This window comes from Sapajus apella, unplaced genomic scaffold (assembly GCF_009761245.1).
Source record: "Sapajus apella isolate SASKATOON/1434 unplaced genomic scaffold, GSC_monkey_1.0 scaffold149, whole genome shotgun sequence".
Taxonomy (NCBI): domain Eukaryota; kingdom Metazoa; phylum Chordata; class Mammalia; order Primates; family Cebidae; genus Sapajus; species Sapajus apella.
The window spans coordinates 399,338-415,618 of record NW_022437089.1 but is presented as its reverse complement, the minus strand read 5'-3'; the positions used below and the strand labels follow the sequence as shown (position 1 = coordinate 415,618).

Sequence of the window (16,281 nt, the reverse complement as noted above, 5' to 3'; positions counted from 1 at the left end):
GTAGAGACGGGGTTTTACCATGTTGACCAGGATGGTCTCGATCTCTTGACCTCGTGATCCACCCGCCTCGGCCTCCCAAAGTGCTGGGATTACAGGCGTGAGCCACCGCGCCCGGCCTATTTGTTTGATTTTTGAGATGGAGTTTATGAGATGGAGTCTCACTCTGTTGCCCAGGCTGGAGTGCAGTGGCGCAATCTCGGCTCACTGCAACCTCTGCCTCCTAGGTTCCAGCAATTCTGCCTCAGCCTCCTGAGTAGCTGGGACTACGGGCGTGTGCCTCCCTGTATTTTTAGTAGAGACGGGGTTTAGTAGAGACACCATGTTGTCCAGGCTGGTCTCAAACTCCTGACCTCAAGCAGAGTGCTGGGATTACAGGCATGAGCCGCTGTGCTGGCCTGATGCTGATAATTTGATAGGGATCGCGTTGAATCTGTAGGTTGCTTTGGGCAGTATGCTTTGTTTTTGAAGTGAGCTTCGCATCTGTCAGCACATGCCGTCTGCCCTAGTTGGGTTATAAATAAATGGGCTGATCTCTGTGGTAGGCTAATTGTTGTTTATGTGCCCTCCGAACTTTTATGCACAACCTTTTAAAAATGAACCACTGTCGCTAGCCAGGTGCAGACCTATATGTAAAAACAACAGAGGTGTCTTTCTCTTTGTGGGCCAGGTTTGTTGTATCACGAGAATTGTTTGGTGGGGGCCCACTCACAGTCTTAGTGAACACTAGAGTATTGCTCTCTGTGAGACAGTGCTGGGCTGTTTTCGTAGACAGGACAGAGGGATGCTCAGAATGCACGGGAGCGCAGATGGACGGCATGTGCTGTCACACGCTCCTGATGTCTCCCTGGGAGGCCTGCGTTCCCAGGCTGAGGTGGTACTTTAGCAACTGTGTGGCTGTGGGTCAGCAACTCAGCCCTCTTGCCCTAAGTGTTCTCATCTGTTTAAGGGCTTATGTAGGAGACAGCAGCCACCAGACTCTGCCTGTGTGTGTGTATGTAAGCTGTCTGCATGGTTCGTTTTGGTTCTAGTTGAAATCATTCAGGACCTCAGTAACTCTTCATATGACATAGGCCTTTGTAAATGAAGATGGGCAGTAGGTGAGATGGTGTGGCCTGAGTGGCATGGCTTCTAAGTGGCCAAGCCCAGAGCCCCTGCCTGCTTCTGATCCCTTGTTCAAATACGAGGTGCTTTCTGTTAGAAGCTGTGAGTCCTGGATTGGTGTGGGCTGCTTTTTCCTGTGTAGTCATTACCTGGCGTTTGGTAGGAAAGTGCCTGTGTAATCTGTGACATAAAATCCACCTCCCTGCATATTCTAGGTATTAGTTTTGATTTTGAGTCTGACATCTCATCTCAGTCCCTCTCTGTGTTCGGGTATCAGGAAATCATCTGGTAGCTCATATTTGTTGTAGAAAATAAGTCCTCTGAAATGCCACTGTCTCTGCTCTTGCCATACACCTTTGCTGTATGCCTTTCCAGATATTTCATAGTTCCCCTGCTTGAGGGATGTTGTTTTTATTTAAAAGATCGGGTCTTGCTGTATTGCCCAGGCTGGCCATCAGCAGAGCTGAAAATTCAGACTTAGACAATTATCTGACCTGATCACCTGGGGTTTTCTCCCTACAGAATCCACATGCTCCCCTTCCCCGCCCCAGATGGAGTTTCGCTCTTGTCACCCAGGCTGGAGTGCAATGACGTGACCTCAACTCACTGCAACCTCTGCCTCCCGGGTTCAAGTGATTCTCCAGCCCCAGCTTCCCAAGTAGCTGGGATTACAGGTGCGTGCCACCACGCCTGGCTGATTTTTGTAGTTTTAGTGGAGACGGGGTTTCATCCTATTGGTCAGGCTGGTCTTGAACTCCTGACTTCAGGTGATCCACCCACCTCAGCCTCTCAAAGTGCTGGGATTACAGGCATGAGCCACCGAACCTGGCCTCCACATGCTTTTTAAAAACTTTCACGTGTTTAAAAATAGTTAACCACGGGGCTTGAAAGCACCACATGCTTTAAATGCCCCTTGGTGACTTGAGTGTTCTACTCAGTTTATCATGAATATTTTTTGGGACCTGTCTCCAGCCTTTTCTTTTCTTTTTTTTTGAGACAGGGTCTCGCTCCATCATCCAGGCTGGAATACATTGGTGTGATCATGGCTCACTGCAGCCTTGACCTCTTGCCTCAGCCTCCCAAGTAGCTGGGACTACAGGCACGTGCCACCACGTCTGGCGAATTTTTTAATTTTTTGTAGAGACAGAGTCTTGCCCTGTTGCCAAGCTGATCTCAAACTGCTAGGCTCGGGCGATCCTCTCACCTCAGCCTCCCAGAGTTCCAGGATTACAGGCATGAGCCACCGTCCTTGGTCTCTCCAGTGTTCTTGAGTGTCCACCCAATTCCTCGTTCGTGGGCATTGAGCCTGTGGCTCTGTGTTTCTCATGTCATAAACAGTGGCCTTAGCCAGTCAGCGTTCTTCGGGCCTCCTGATCCCGTTTGAGCATCTGTGGCACTCCCATTATCTCTCTCTTTTTTGTTGTTGATTTTTTTTCTTTTTTTTTTTTGAGACAGACTCTTGCTCTGTCATCCAGGCCAGACTGCAGTGTCGCAATCTCAGCTTACTGCAACCTCCACCTCCTGGGTTCAAGCAGTTCTCCCGCTTCAGCCTCCCCAGTAGCTGGCACTATAGGCACTCCCTACTGCGCCCGGCTAATTTTTGTATTTGTGGTAGAGATGGGATTTTGCCACGTTGTCCATGCTGGTCTACAACTCCTGGCCTCGTGATCCATCCATCTCGGCCTCCCAAAGTGCTGGGAGTACAGGCGTGAGCCACTACGCCCAGCCCTGTCTCTTTCTTTCCATGTTTTTTACGTCCTGCTGTGGAGAACTGGCTCAGTTCTTGAATGTGAGCAGGTACTCATGACTCGCGAAGGTTAGGTGGTTAGGAGTAAAGGGTTCTTGCCTACTGGGTATTCCAGTACTGCTAGGATGTGGCCACCTGTGTGGATTAATATTTTGCAAGGGTGTGGGGATGGTGTGGAGCAGGAGAGCCTGAAGTGAGGAGACCAAGTTGGAGATCGTCACAGTGAGAGTTGCTGGGAGCGTGAACTAGGGCAGTAGTAGCAGGAATGGGAGGAGGGGACAGACCTGAGAGGCCCAGGTGGAGTTAATCACCAGGCTTTTCCAGTCTCTGGGAGCCTGAGATGGTCTTGGTTCTGCTCTGGACTTGCAGAATGCGAGGACCCAGGCCCCTGCTGGAAAGGGAGCTTTGGTTGCCCATGGGGTAAGACTATTGTGCTAGGCCTGAGGGCTGGCTAGAGTGGGACCTCTGGCCAGACCTGGGGACAGCAAGGAAAGGAGGAGGGGACAGGGAAAGCAGGGTTAAGCAGGGGAAGGCCTGGCTAGATGAACAGGATAGGGTGCTGCCAGGCAGTCGAGCTTGGGTTGCTGGCTTCACAGAGGTGTTGAGGCCGGGGCAAAGGGAATGTGCTGGCAGGCCAGGCTCCAGCCCCCAGCATAGCGGTAGAAAATGGGGGAGCAGAAGTCAGAGGGAAGCCAGATCAAGAGGGAAGATGTGAGCAGGTTAGTGGCCAAGGAGGGGAGCGCATTCCAGAGAAAGCCTGGTGCTTGGCACTAGTTTTCAGTGGGACTGGGCTCAGGACACACAGGAGGTTAGCCTGAGAACCCCCGAGTAGCCCTTGTGATTGGGAAAGAAGGCCTGGCCTGGAAAAAGACATCACACCCAGAAGCAGGCCTGCATCCCCCTTCCCCCATAGTTTGCTGCTGCTGGGTGGGGCAGCAGTGGGAGAGTCCCAGCTTCCCAGCCAAAGCCTTCTGGGCTTTTTTCCTGCCTCTGCCACCGCTGTCTCAACCCTGCCACTTGACCCAGAAGCCTGGGGCTGCTCTGCCCTTTCCTCTTCTCCCATGTGACTGCCCGGTCATCGCGGCCATTTCTCAGCATGCAGCCCAGCAGGGTGAGGCGCTTTCACATTGTCATGTAGCCGACCTCTAGAAGTCTTCAACCTGCAGAGCTGGACTCCACCCATGAAACAGCCTGTGGATGTCACCTCCTAAGCCTGTCTCTCACCACTCTTGGGACTGCTGCTGTGGTGGGGCCACCAGCATCCTGTATAGACCAAGCAAGCTCCCTGCTACCCACCGTCCCCACTTTGGCCTGTGCACCCCACTTCCAGTGGCTTGGTATCACAGGGATCCTGCACGATGCGGCTCCCCCACGGGCTCTGCTTCGGCCTCCCTGTCATGAAGCAGCCACGAGGGTATCCACACACAACACATGCTCTCCCTGACACCCGATTCTCTGAGCATTTTGGGGGCCTCTGTGCGGACCACCCCGTCCACCTGCTGGCACCACCTCCTCATGAATCTCTGAGGCTTCCCTGTGGAGCCTGTTCTGAGGGCCCACACCGTGTCCCTAGCTGGCCTAGAGTGCTATCCTCGGGTCCCAGGGCAGCCAGCACACACAGCTCTGAGGCGTGGCACTTGGCACGGTTGTTTATCATGGGGAACCTGGGCTCTTCTGTTTAGACTGTTCAGCTCAGTGCCAAGGGCCTGGCACATATGAAGGGCCGCTGAAACCTTTGGTGACCTAATGGGCTGTCCTGGGCTGATGGCAACAGTTTTAGGTGTGTGTCTGGGTTGAACTTGTCAGGTCCAGCTTTTTAGATGAGAAGCCCAGCTTTTCAGGTCTGAGGAGCTATGACAGTTTGTGAAGATGGATGTGTCGGGGCCACCTCCAGGGGACCACACTGGATGGGCCCCTGGTTTCCGCTTGGGAAAGACTCTGGCAGTCGCTCCTGTTATATCATTGCTCCTGTTCCCTTCATTGCTAGCCTTGCACTTTGAGGGTATAGCTAGCCAGAGCCCTCTTGAGTCTCGGAGTGCGTTGGGGATGGCAGCTCCCGCTGGGCTGGGTTTTGTGTGTTCAGAGGAGCTGCACTGTCTTCTCTGCCTTACTCAGCTTAAATGGTGGTCAAGGTTAGGCCCAAAGTGCCAGTTAGCAGCCAGGGACAGGAAGGCCCCTGTTTGTGTGGGAGCCCCTGGATTTTTGCCGACCTGAACTTGATCCACAGGCATCTTTTGTTTCCTCCTTACCCCTCCAGGGTAGAATCCCATCGCTGCCATTAACCCAGATGGAACTGCCTGTGCTTCTCTGCTGCGCTCCTCTTTTTTTTTTTTTTTAGGTTGAGTCATCTAATCACAGACTATCTTTGCCTAAGTTGTCTGACCTCACTTGGTTGCCCTCTGCCCTCCAGCTTCCCCAAAACCCCTCAGATAGCTGGTTTTAAAAAAGAAACACTGCAAGACCCCAGAAACCCAGCTGGTCCATGTCACTTGTTCTCAAGAAGAAGAGAGGACAGGCCAGACCCACACCTCCCCTTCGCCCTGTGCTGGCTGCACTGTCCTCAGGACTGGTGAGCTCCATCTGAGTCGTAGGCTGGAGCTGCCACAAGGCATGTTCTCCTGCGGAAGGGCCTATATATCCCCCAGCTCTGGCCCTCCTCTTCCTGTCTTCGCCAGCATCTTGTGCTGGGAGGCTACAGGGAAGGCCGATCAGCTGTACTAGAGTGGACTTGGGGCAGTCCTTTGGGGTGGCCTTCTCGGGTCTGCAGTAGGTGACTTCCCAGTTGTAACCTGTCTTCCTGTTTCCAGACTGGCAGGTGAGACTCGCTCAGGACAGTTGAAGCCCTGGTGTTAATCATTCTCCTTCACCAAAGCCTTCCTGAGGCATCACCTGACTTGGTTCCTTGCCTGGGCGCTGCCTCGTTTTTTTCTTCCACAGGTGGGGCGTGTTCACCCAGAGTCCATTGGCCACCCTGTGGTAGGCCTGGAGAGTCAGCAGGTGGCGCTGGGACACCGGCTTCCTGCCGGCTGGGGGCAGAGGAGTGAGCTTGTGTGAACACTGTGTGTGTGTGTGCAGGGGCTGGGGGTTGAAGGACTCGACTCACCTGAAACCCGTCAGCAGGGCAGGCTGGGGGTGGCCACAGCATGGAACCTTTTGGTTGGGATTTGTTCCTCCACCCCTTCCCGTGAAGCCCATGTCCTCCTCCCCTTGTTCATGGGGGAGACAGGGCTGCTGAAAAGTACTTATGAGCCATGGCTCTCCCCACTTGATATGTTTGGCCCTGTTTCTCTTGAGTCTGTGGAGAGGTTCTGTTTCTCCTGCCTTCTCTGGTTTACTCAACCTTTTATAAAAGCATGATAGCCCTGCTCAGTGTCCAAGAACACTCTGTCAGGAGAGCGCCGTCAGATTGAGGCATTTGGGGCTGCCATGTGTCTGCCAAGGCTACATCTGGATTCTGTTAAGTTGTGTTCACTGGCCTTTGCCTGGACCCCAGGCCATTCTCTTGGTGACCACCCTGTATCTGTAGGCAATGCCTTTGGCTCTTAGACTCTTGCTTATTTTCCGGAAATGAATAGCAAGAACAGTGTTTTGGGTAACATTACTCAGGAGATCCAGCAGAGGCTGTTGTGTGCCCTGTCCTGGGGGTCTGGGAAACTACAGAGGGACAAACAGAAGGGCATCTTAATGTGTCTGAGTGGCCCTCTGCAAGGGAGCAGGAAAATGTTCTAGAAGGCTGGCTTCCAGGCTGAAAAATGCCAGTGATGAGGGAAAGCCTGGTCTGCATTGCCGGGGTCCTGAGGGGATTGGAGGTGCTAGGACGTCGGAGCTCTGGGATACGCCTTCAGCTCAAGGCAGTGAATGCCTTCTCTCTCCCTGTATCCGGGAGCGTGGTTTGCTCATCAGCATGGGTCTGAGATGTCGTCTTCCCACTCCTGTCTTCTGTCTCCTCTGTTTGCTAGACTGACCAGCTGTGTATCTGCCTCTGCCCCTCTTGGTGCCAGGCTCCCAGGTAGACACAGGTGCAGTCCAGGCCCAGGGAGATTCTGTCCAGCCTGACGTGCAGCCTCAAACCCATCCTCTCACCTGTCAGGGAGGACTTCCTCTCCTGGGAGTAGGATTGGGTCATCTGGAAGCCCACTCCCCTTTTTTCAGCTATACTTTGTGGAGTGGGCAGAAGACCCCTTTTCAGTGTGCCAGGTATGGGGGTGCAGAGATGAAGGCACAGTGCCCAGCCTAAAGATATTCATAGCCTGGTAGGGCAGCCATATAAATGGATGGCAGCCATGCAGAGAACAGAGAATGAGGTAGTTTCGTGCGGGTGCCTAGGGGGCTGCTGCAGGAGACGGCGTCCCTCTGACGGGGCAGGAGAGCCGAAAGGGTTTCTGGGGGGAGGTGAGGATCGAGCTGGGTAGAGAGGACATTCTGACCTGGAGGACTACCACGTAGAGCCAGGCGTGTTCCAGGAATGGCGAAGGGTTAGGTGTTACTAGAGCAGGGGGCCACGTGGTTAGTGAGGGAGGAGAGCTCGCTGAGGGCCTGCGTGCCGGAGGCAGGTGGCTCAAGCAGCGGGCTGATGTGGTCGGATTTGCCTGGCTCATGGAGGTGGCTGGGGAAGCCTAATGGCTGCAGATAGGGAGGAGGTGCTAGCAGTGGGGATGATGCCGGGCACGTTTACAACTGACATGGAAAGCACTCGTTGTGGCTTGGGCTAGGGGCCCAAGAGGGCTGAGTCTAAGGTGGATTGCATGCCCACCACTACAGCAGGGGCTGCACAAGGTGGTCAGGTCAGGTGGGGCAAGGGAAGGTGTGTTTTGGACAAACTGAGTCTGGAATACCTTTGGGGACATCCAGGAGCCAACGTTTAGCAAGGGGTTAGGTATGAGCCTGGGCCTCAGAGAAAACCCTTTCAGGGATAGGAGTGGCTAGGAGAAAGTATAGGCTGTCAGCTGAAGAGTGCAGAACCCAGAGGGAGCAGGATAACAGCAGGAGGAGGCGTTGCAAGGGGGACCTCAGGAGGGTAACTTAGCAGCAGAGCAAGGACATCAGGGTGGCCGCTGGACTGGGCGGTTAGGAGGCCACTGGTGGCCCTGCTGCTAGCTTGGAAGGGCAGGCCTCGGCTGGCCTAGGTTGAGGAATGTATGCAAGGAAAAAGACCAGGGACTTGGGCAGGGTGACTCCAGGAAGGACGCAGTTGAAGGCGAGGTTCCTGGGTGGGGGGAATGATCCCAGGTCATCCAGTAGGAAAAGAGAGGACCTAGAAGGGGGGCAGTGGGAGGAGTATGCCCAGGGCGTTGTGGGGTGGGGAGCGCCTGTGAGGGCTGGTGAGAGGAAGGGGAACCAGAGCCTGGCAGAGGAGAGCCCCAGACTGCCCCAAGGCTGGGAACCAAAGGCCTGGGCTGGGGCTGAGCAGGGCCAGGCTTTTGGGGAGACACGGCATGGATCTTGTGCTAGACTGTGTGTGCCCTGGCCTGTCTTGGAAGCCCTGGTTCTCAATAGCCGGGAAAAGCCTGGGACAGTCATAGGAGAGCTGGGCATCTGCCACCCTGCCGAGGAAGCATTTGTGTTAGCGATCTCCCTGGGGACCGGGGTGACAGCCATGGGTACTCACCAGCAGCCACTTGGCTGGCCTGGTGGCGGGGAGTATAGCCTTCAGTCCCTCAGTCCTGTCTCTACCACCAGGTGGCATGACCCCACCCCACAATTTCAGCTGGGAGGAACGGTCCTCTTCCTCTTTCTATGTCATCGCCATCTGCTCTGGGGCTGGGCGGCTCCTTGCTGGGGGGCTGGGTCTTAGTCAGACTTGCCTTTCTTTCTAGGCCTCCCCAGTGACTTCTGGCCATGCTGATGTGACTCAGTTGCGTTGCTTCTCTCTGGGCGCTCAATAGCTTCCGCCACCTTCAGGCTCCAGCCCAATTCGGGGCAGGCTGGTGGGCAGCTGGGGGCTGAGGCAGGGAAACCTGAGCACTAGGCCACGAGGTCCTGGGCTGCTAATTTTAGAAAGCACATGTCACTGGAAACTCTCCTCCTCTGCCAGGAATCGATGGCCTGGCTCTCCTAGTGCTGCCAGGGGCCCCAGGGAGCCTCTCCCTAAACCAGGAACCTCGGGCATCTCCTGGCCCGGGTGGGCCCTTTCTGTCCTGAGTCCTTCTGGAAAGGGGCTCTGCCGAGGCCCTGGACAGCCATGCCTTGGGCCAGGGAGGTAGCTCACCTGGTCTGCTCTCTGCTTTCTCCAGCCCTTCCAGGCTGCCCCTGGCTGTGAGCAGAGGCTTTGAAGGCCTGGCTGGGCAAGGAGGCCACTTCGGCTCTTCTGAGCAAGCGGTTTGTTGTTGAAGCACCCTGAACCAAGCAGATTTGTCTCCTCCTTCCCCCAGGCCCTGTGTGTCCCTTGCCTTTTGAGGTATGTGGCAGAGGTACCCCTGCCTCGTTTTGACTGTTTGACCAAGTCCTTCCCTCCTCTCTTTCTGCCGGCTAACATTTCAGGGCAAGGGTGAACCAAGGGAAATGCAGTGGTCATTTCCTCTGCTTGGGGACCAGCATCTGCCTCCAGGTGCCACCTGTTTGCCTGTCTCTCCTGGCTGCTTCAGATAGGCAGTGTGTGCCTGTGTCCTGATTCCTCTACACCCTCCAGCCCAAGAAGACCTCATTTGGGGCGCTGTTACATAACGGATATGTTCCGGTGCAGCCTGCATGACGGGTTGGGAAGGAGGTTGGCCAGAAAAGAGAGTTCTGTCTTATGTCGGGACCTGGGAGCTGTTCCGTGTTAGTTTAGAGAGTATAGTGGTTTTGAGCCCAGGTTCTGGAGTCAGGCAGACGTAAGTTGGAATTCCAGCCACGTCCATTTCTGGTACATTGATTGACGCTGTTGAATATGTTTCCTCCTCTATAAGCTGGGGCAGCGATAGTAAGTTCCTGGTCAGGTAGATGTGAGAATGCGGCCGGCATGTTGGAAGTGCCTGCATTGATGAGCTGCTCTCGTTACCTTACCGAGGCAAGCCCAGCCTCGCAGGGAGGAAGGTGGTGCTGTGGCTTGTCTGGCATGTCTAGGCCCTGATCTAGAAAGTGACATGTTCTGGGACCTCATGCTGTAGTGAGGCTCTTCCCAGCCCCTCAGGACTCTGCTTCCAGCCCCTCCCTGAGCCATCCCCCAGAGCCAGAGGGTGGCTGTTGGGCACAGCAGCAGAGGACAGCTCCTGGGCCCCACCTTTTCCCTCACACTGCCAGCGCCAGGTTGGCGGCTTCTTGCTCAGCTGCCCTGGCAGGACGGCAGGCCCAGGCGGGAGCCAGGTGTGGGGTGGGAGCAACCAGGAGGCGCTCCTGCCAGCCCTTCATGCTCTTTTCCTCACTTCTCCCTTCTTTTTGTAAATAATTGCAGCCTGCTTAGACGCCTGGTGACTCTCATCTCACAGCAGGCCACACTGCTGGCCTCCAATGAAGCCTTTAAAAAGCAGGCGGAGAGCGCTAGTGAGGCAGCCAAGAAGTACATGGAGGAGAATGACCAGCTCAAGAAGGTGAGCCCCACCTTCCCGACCCACCACGGGGCGTCCTGGTGCCACACCATGGGAGCCATCTTCTTAGGGCCTCAGTGGCCACTGGTAGCCTATCAGGCTGGGAAATGTGTGAAATTCCTGCTGCTTGAAAAGCCAGACTTGGGTGGAGCCGCAGAGGGAAGTCCTCAGTGGGGAGGGTGTGCCTGCTGGAGGCGTCTGTGTGGGAGGATCTGGGCAACTGCGTCGCCTTTAGCTTGCGAGGGCTTGGTGAGGAAGAGGGTGCTGCTGCTCTTGTTTCCATCCGCTGCTTTCAGTCAGATGCTTCCCAGAGAAAAACGGCCCCTCAGTGAGCCAGGGCCTGCACTGTGAACCGAAGGCCCTCAGCTAGGCCCTGGTTCTCTGGAAGACTGCTGCACCCTCTCGAACTCGGGGTCTGTGGCATCCCTCAGTGCTGGAGAGAAGGTGGGGACAGGGTGGTTGGCCAGTCCTAGGCCTCCTGTTGGGAGGCGAGCTGCGAGCTAAGCTCGGAGGGATGTGATGCAGAGGTGGGATAGAGCTGGCCAGGCAGACTGGGGGCTCCTGGCTGCAGCGAGCAGCACCGCACGGGGCGCAGAAGGCACCACCATCCGCTGATGGCTTGGTGAGCGCCATGGAGCCGCTGAGCCCTGCTGCTCAGGAAGGAGGCAGGGCCAAGGGCCAGGGCAGGCAAGGCGTGCCTGGCGAGCTGCAGCAGGTGGCCCTGCTGGCGCTTCTCTTTCCCTCGGCGTGCAGCCACGCCCTGGCCTTTGCCTAGGAGCTGGGAGCAAGTGGTGGCTCGGTTCCGCGCTGACATTTCCGAAGGGGCAAGTGTCCAGGGCAGCTTGAGGAACCGCCGCTCTGTGGGGAGGATGGGGCTGGAGCCCCTCCCTCCCTCCTTCCCTCAGTAACCCTGGCCTTTGGCACTTTTCCCAGGGAGCTGCTGTTGATGGAGGCAAGTTGGATGTCGGGAATGCTGAGGTGAAGTTGGAGGAAGAGAACAGGAGCCTGAAGGCTGACCTGCAGAAGCTAAAGGACGAGCTGGCCAGCACTAAGCAAAGTGAGGCTTAGCCCTGTGTCCTCCCCTTCAGGGAGGTCCAGAGGAGGCTCCTCTGCCCACTGCTGCCTGTCTTATGCCAAAGTATTAGTAATAAGCCTCGCACGCACGCACGCTTGAGGGCTGGTTGAAAACAAATTAGCACCCTGTGCCTCCAACCCCAATGCGGCCACGCTTAGCCTGCAGGCCGTTGAGGCTAAGTGGTTTGAGCGGGTCCTAGGAGGAACCAGGCTGCAGCTGCAGGGCCTCGATTGCCCCGCGCTAGAGCAGTGCACCCTGGGACTTTCCTGTCCAGAGTGTGGCACAGGAGCCTCAGCATGCCTGGGGGCTGAGAATAAGGGGAGTGTGGGAGTGGCGTTCAGGAAGGGAATGGGTGGCTCCCAAGTGGCCTGCCTGTCTTTGCTCTCCCACGCGTAGACTAAGTCCGGGGCGTTTTCCCCAACACCACAGGCCTCAGCTGCTGCTGCTCTCTGCAAGCACGGTTGTCATCAGGGGTCTTGCTTTCAGGCTGGGATCTCACTGCCTGCCTTTGGCTCTCAGCCTCCCTGAAGGTGACCCCGGCTGAGAGCCACTAGAGTTTCCTCCATTAAAGGGACTAGGGGACATCCTCTGTATTTCTTTGACTTTATGTAGCTTTTTTGTCAGCCCTTTCCCTCTACTTTGGGACCTGCAAAATAAGAGGGGCTTTATTTGAGAAGTGGGCTCCTATATAGCCTCATTTGAGATAGATTTGGGTTAGTTTCTGGTATCTGTAGCAATCGAGTTTTCCCCCCTACTTCCAGCCTTTTCATTTCTCTTTTCTTGGTCATTTACATCATTTCCAGAACTAGAGAAAGCTGAAAACCAGGCTCTGGCCATGCGGAAGCAGTCCGAGGGTCTCACCAAGGAGTATGACCGCCTGCTGGAGGAGCATGCAAAGCTGCAGGTCAGCTCTCCCATGCTGCCGCGTCCAGGGCAGGAGAGCAGAACAGGATGGGGCAGCCCCTGCAGGGGGGAGGGAGCCTTCCGGAGGCCTAGGGGCCGGCTGCCTTCTCCCCTACTCCCGCTGGCTGCCTCTGCCCTGCTGCGTGGGACCCTTCACTGGGCAGGAGAGGGGTGGCCCTCAGGAGTGGCGCTGGCTCACTAGGCTCTCAGCCTTCCTACCTTCGTGCTCAGACTCAGTCCATGGTTTGCGGCCCCATCAAGAACAGAAGCAGGTGAAACTCTGGGACCCACTGCTGGCTTTCTCTCCTAGAGTGCTGCTGGTGTGACATGGGGCAGACACCCCTGGGCAAGTGAGGGCACAAGGTGCCAAAAAGGCGCCTCCCCCAGCAGGCGCTAGCTGTTACCATTGCCTGCTGCCCCAGGCCTCGTCCGAGTCCTCAGACTAGCTTGGGTGCAGCAGGCTGCGTCTGGAAGCTCCGGTGGTCTTGATGTTGGGAGTCAGGGCCACGTAAATATGCCCAACTTTGGACAGCTGGCCTTGGTGCTTGGCGGCCCAAGTTTGGGCACCACAGCAGGTGGGAAGCAAGGATCCAGCCCCAAAGGGGGCACCTATATCATCTGTATGGGGCAGGCTCTGCAGACGGGACTTGGGCCTTGAGGGCTCCTGTCAAAGGTGTGCAGAGTTGGGAAGGGCCTGATCAGGTCTTAAAAGGGCCTGGCAGGCCCTGCTGTTCCCCACAGCCAGAACTCGGCCCCCAGTGAGGTCCCGGTGGTCCTCCCTGGCTGGTGTTAGGTCTGGGGCTCTCCCTAGAGTGTGGGCAAGGGCTCACTCTCCCACCCTGGCAGGTCTTCGGATACAGCTGGGGAGGGGGGCCCTTGCTCACTTGAATATCTGTCGTTAGGGGAGAGGAGACCCAAGCTTGGGCCTCGGGAGGCACGGGGCTACAGGTGGCAGGGGAGGGGTGGGCCCAGCCAACCTACTGCTGTGGGATTTCTGTCCCTTTCCAGGCTGCAGTAGATGGTCCCACGGACAAGAAGGAGGAGTAAGGGCCTCCCTCCTCCCCTGCCTGCAGCCGGCTTCCACCTGGCACGTGCCTGCTGCTTCCTGAGAGCCGGGCCTCTCCCTCTGGTACTTCTGTTTGTGCTCTTCTGCTTCCCCCATTTCCTTCCACAGCACATAGCTCGTCATCTCGGCCCCTGTCCACACTCTCCCAGCACACCACAGGGGACCTGATTGCTACAGGTTCAGAATGCATTTGCTGTCATCCTGCTTGGCCTGGCCAGGCCTGGCGGCCCTAGCTTCCACGCTTGAGCGTGGAGGGCTCGGGTTAATTGCAGTCTGGCTTGCGGTGGGGCTGGCTTCCCGTAGATTGGAACGCCCTTTTTGTTTTGCCCTCTGGGCGTTTTCTTTGGTCCCAAAGGAGGGCGGGTGAAGCAGGTGGACTGGAGTTTCTCTTGAGGGCAATAAACATTGATACGGTGTGTACGTGGTGCGGCGTGTGACTACGGCCATGGGGAGGGCTCTGCCTCCTCTCCTGTCCAGAGCTCTCAAGTAGCTAGCCATAGCCCTTCAACCTGTTTCCCCCACTGAAGGCTGGGTTCACACCTGTTCTCGAAGGCCCTGCCCCTCTGCCATCCTGCTCCCTGGACTGGACCAGGCCCCGCTTCAGGGCCACCCGCTGAGTGTGTGTCCTGTCTGCCTCCCTGGGTGTGGGCAGCTTGGGAGGCTCAGTAAACCGGCAAGGCTTCCAGGTAGAGAACTTGCTTGCTTTCTCTGGGTTCCTCTTCGTCACATTTGGGATAGACAGAACATGGCAGAACGCCACTAGTCACTCCCTGCCCCACCCCCTCATGAAGGTTTGCAGGATGACCTCTGACTAATGCCAGCTAGGAGAGGAGACTTGTCCTTGGCAGTGACCTGGAGCTTGCCCAGGGCAGAGCTAGGCAGAAAGGGGCTGGGAATGGGCCGGGGCTCTGGTCCTGCGAACGTGCTGGGTGTGTGCCTGCCACACAGTGTTGTGCTGGCTCCAGGGCATTCCTCAGGTGGCTCCTCGGAGCTGTGTCTTCCAGGCCCACAGCAAGCCGGGCCAGGACTGGGGCTTCCCGCCTGGCGCCAGTGCCCAGGCCCTGCACTGTGCTGCTCTTCAGCAGCGCATGAGGAAGGCGGCCCCTGCCCGCAGCCCTGTGCTACCCCTGCAGGACCTCTGCCATGCCTGGTGTCTGCATGAGGAATGGGTGGAGGGGTCGGGGAGCAGGTTAGAGGTGTGTCTCTTGGAACAGTAGGGGACCCCTGAAGGATGCTTGCTTTTGCCTGCCCTGTCGGGGTCCAGGCCGGTGGTTCCCATCACCCTTCCCCATGCTCAGACAAGCTCTGTCCCTTTCCAGGCAGTCTCAGAAGTGGTGTCTGGGGGAGTAGGGGCCATGTGGGCCATGCCCTCAGGTTGCTGTGCCAAGGCCAAAGGCTGATCCCACTTTTCCAGGAAGTGTTCTTGGCTATCTTGGGCCTCCCTGAGCTCACCCTTCTCTGAGCTTTGAAAGGCTAAAGTCCAGACGGGTACTGCCCTCACCAGCCCTGACAGCCTCTTCCTCCGTTCTGCACGAGGCTGGCTTCTGGAGTGCCCTTTCTAGTGGGGGGATGGAACAACAATGGATCCGGGGCACAGGCCCTTAGAGCTGGAAACTGAGGCATGCGCCCAGCCTGCACTGGAGGGCGGCCTGCACGGTCGCATGTTCCTGGATCAGCGTCTGTTCCAGGGCGTCTGCAGTCGTAGGCATCCTGATCTGTTTTCTTACCCATTTTCTACTAGACTGCTAGCTGCCTGAGGGCAGAGCCTGCTGCTTGTTGATCCCTGTGTCCCAACTCCTGACGCAGGAGCTAAGTCCTGAGGAAATGGTGTCTCTGTTTCGGGACCCAGTTTCAGTGACACACCTCTGTGAAGTTTCCTTTTTTCAATGTCTCTTTTCTGTGTGTTTGGTAGCATTGTGGTGCATGAGGTGGCTTGGAAGGCATTTGGCCTAGAGGTGTGGAGAACAATTTGCAGAAGGTGGTTGTCACGCAGGCAGAGACCTGGCTGACAGTGTATGAAGCAGCTGGCGTGAGCTCAGGGGTCCTGAGGGTGACCATGGGCGGCGGCAGGACAGTTGGAATCAGTTGGGGGCAGGGGCTGTGTGAGGGACGTTGGAAGCGCCTTTGCAGCTAAGGAGGGCCAGGCTGGACGTCTGGGAGCTGCCCGCAGGCAGGGTTCTGGAAGGTGTAGCCATGGTGAGGGGAGAGGCTTTGCAGGGAGAGAAAGAAAACTGGAAACAGCTGTGCTGAAGAGGTGGGGGCGGGGCCCGCAGGACAGGCTCCAGAGTCCCTGGCTGAGGGACTGCACTGCTGCTCCTTTCTCTGCTCCCTGTCTGGTCCGTGTATTTCTCACCTGGGCTCTTCTTGGTTGACCATATTCCAAGCCAGGTCCCTCCCCTGGCTCCAGAAGTGTAGGAGTAAAGCCCCTCCATAGAGGGTGCTGCCTGCTGAGAAGCAGGGCCTCTCCCATAGCACAGTAGCAGTCATGGGCAGGATGCGGAGGGAGCAGCCCAAGCTGTCACTTTGCTCTGAGGGGCCACCTGCTCCCCCTTCACAGGCTTCCATCCCTGGTGCTCTCCGTGCCTGCCTGGGCCACCCACTGCATTTCCTGCGGGTGGGGTACCACATGCTCACCCTGTGCCCCGGGTCCTGCCCCTCGAAGGACCTGTCTGTACTGGCTGCCTCCAGTTCTTCTCCGCCTCTTCTTACCCTGGTAAAACGTGTGTGTATATAAAGTTTATATGTAGTGTCATCAGTGTATATGTAATGAGCCATCATCACCATCCTTAAGTGTGGAGTTCAGTGGCATGAAATGCGGCCACCACTTCCATCTGCCTCTGGAATTTATTTTCTCAAACTGCCACTCTGTCCCCACTCAACACTC

General features: G+C 56.6%; 1 protein-coding gene and 2 long non-coding RNA genes across 8 annotated transcripts in view; 2 read left to right on the top strand and 1 right to left on the bottom strand.

The window, feature by feature from the left end:
• Positions 1–13,817, top strand: part of BCAP31 (B cell receptor associated protein 31) — a 29,281-nt gene extending 15,464 nt beyond the window's left edge. For 4 of the 6 annotated variants that reach the window (XM_032265224.1, XM_032265225.1, XM_032265223.1 and 1 more), the window contains exons 5-8: positions 10,221–10,356; positions 11,287–11,410; positions 12,232–12,332; positions 13,321–13,817. In XM_032265224.1, the coding sequence (XP_032121115.1) occupies positions 10,221–10,356; positions 11,287–11,410; positions 12,232–12,332; positions 13,321–13,440 (481 nt within the window). In that variant the 3' untranslated portion in view covers positions 13,441–13,817. The remainder of the gene's footprint in view (positions 1–10,220; positions 10,357–11,286; positions 11,411–12,231; positions 12,333–13,320) is intronic. The other 2 variants (XM_032265228.1, XM_032265227.1) reach the window with 1 other exon arrangement.
• LOC116541218 lies at positions 13,719–13,976 on the bottom strand. The gene is made up of 2 exons (XR_004264749.1): positions 13,907–13,976; positions 13,719–13,861 (listed from the first exon to the last, which is right to left on the bottom strand). It is a non-coding gene; the product is annotated as an uncharacterized LOC116541218 (long non-coding RNA).
• Positions 13,977–16,056: 2,080 nt separating this feature from the next.
• Positions 16,057–16,281, top strand: part of LOC116541217 — a 31,461-nt gene continuing 31,236 nt past the window's right edge. Inside the window, exon 1 of the long non-coding RNA XR_004264748.1 lies at positions 16,057–16,068. This is a non-coding gene — a long non-coding RNA (uncharacterized LOC116541217). The remainder of the gene's footprint in view (positions 16,069–16,281) is intronic.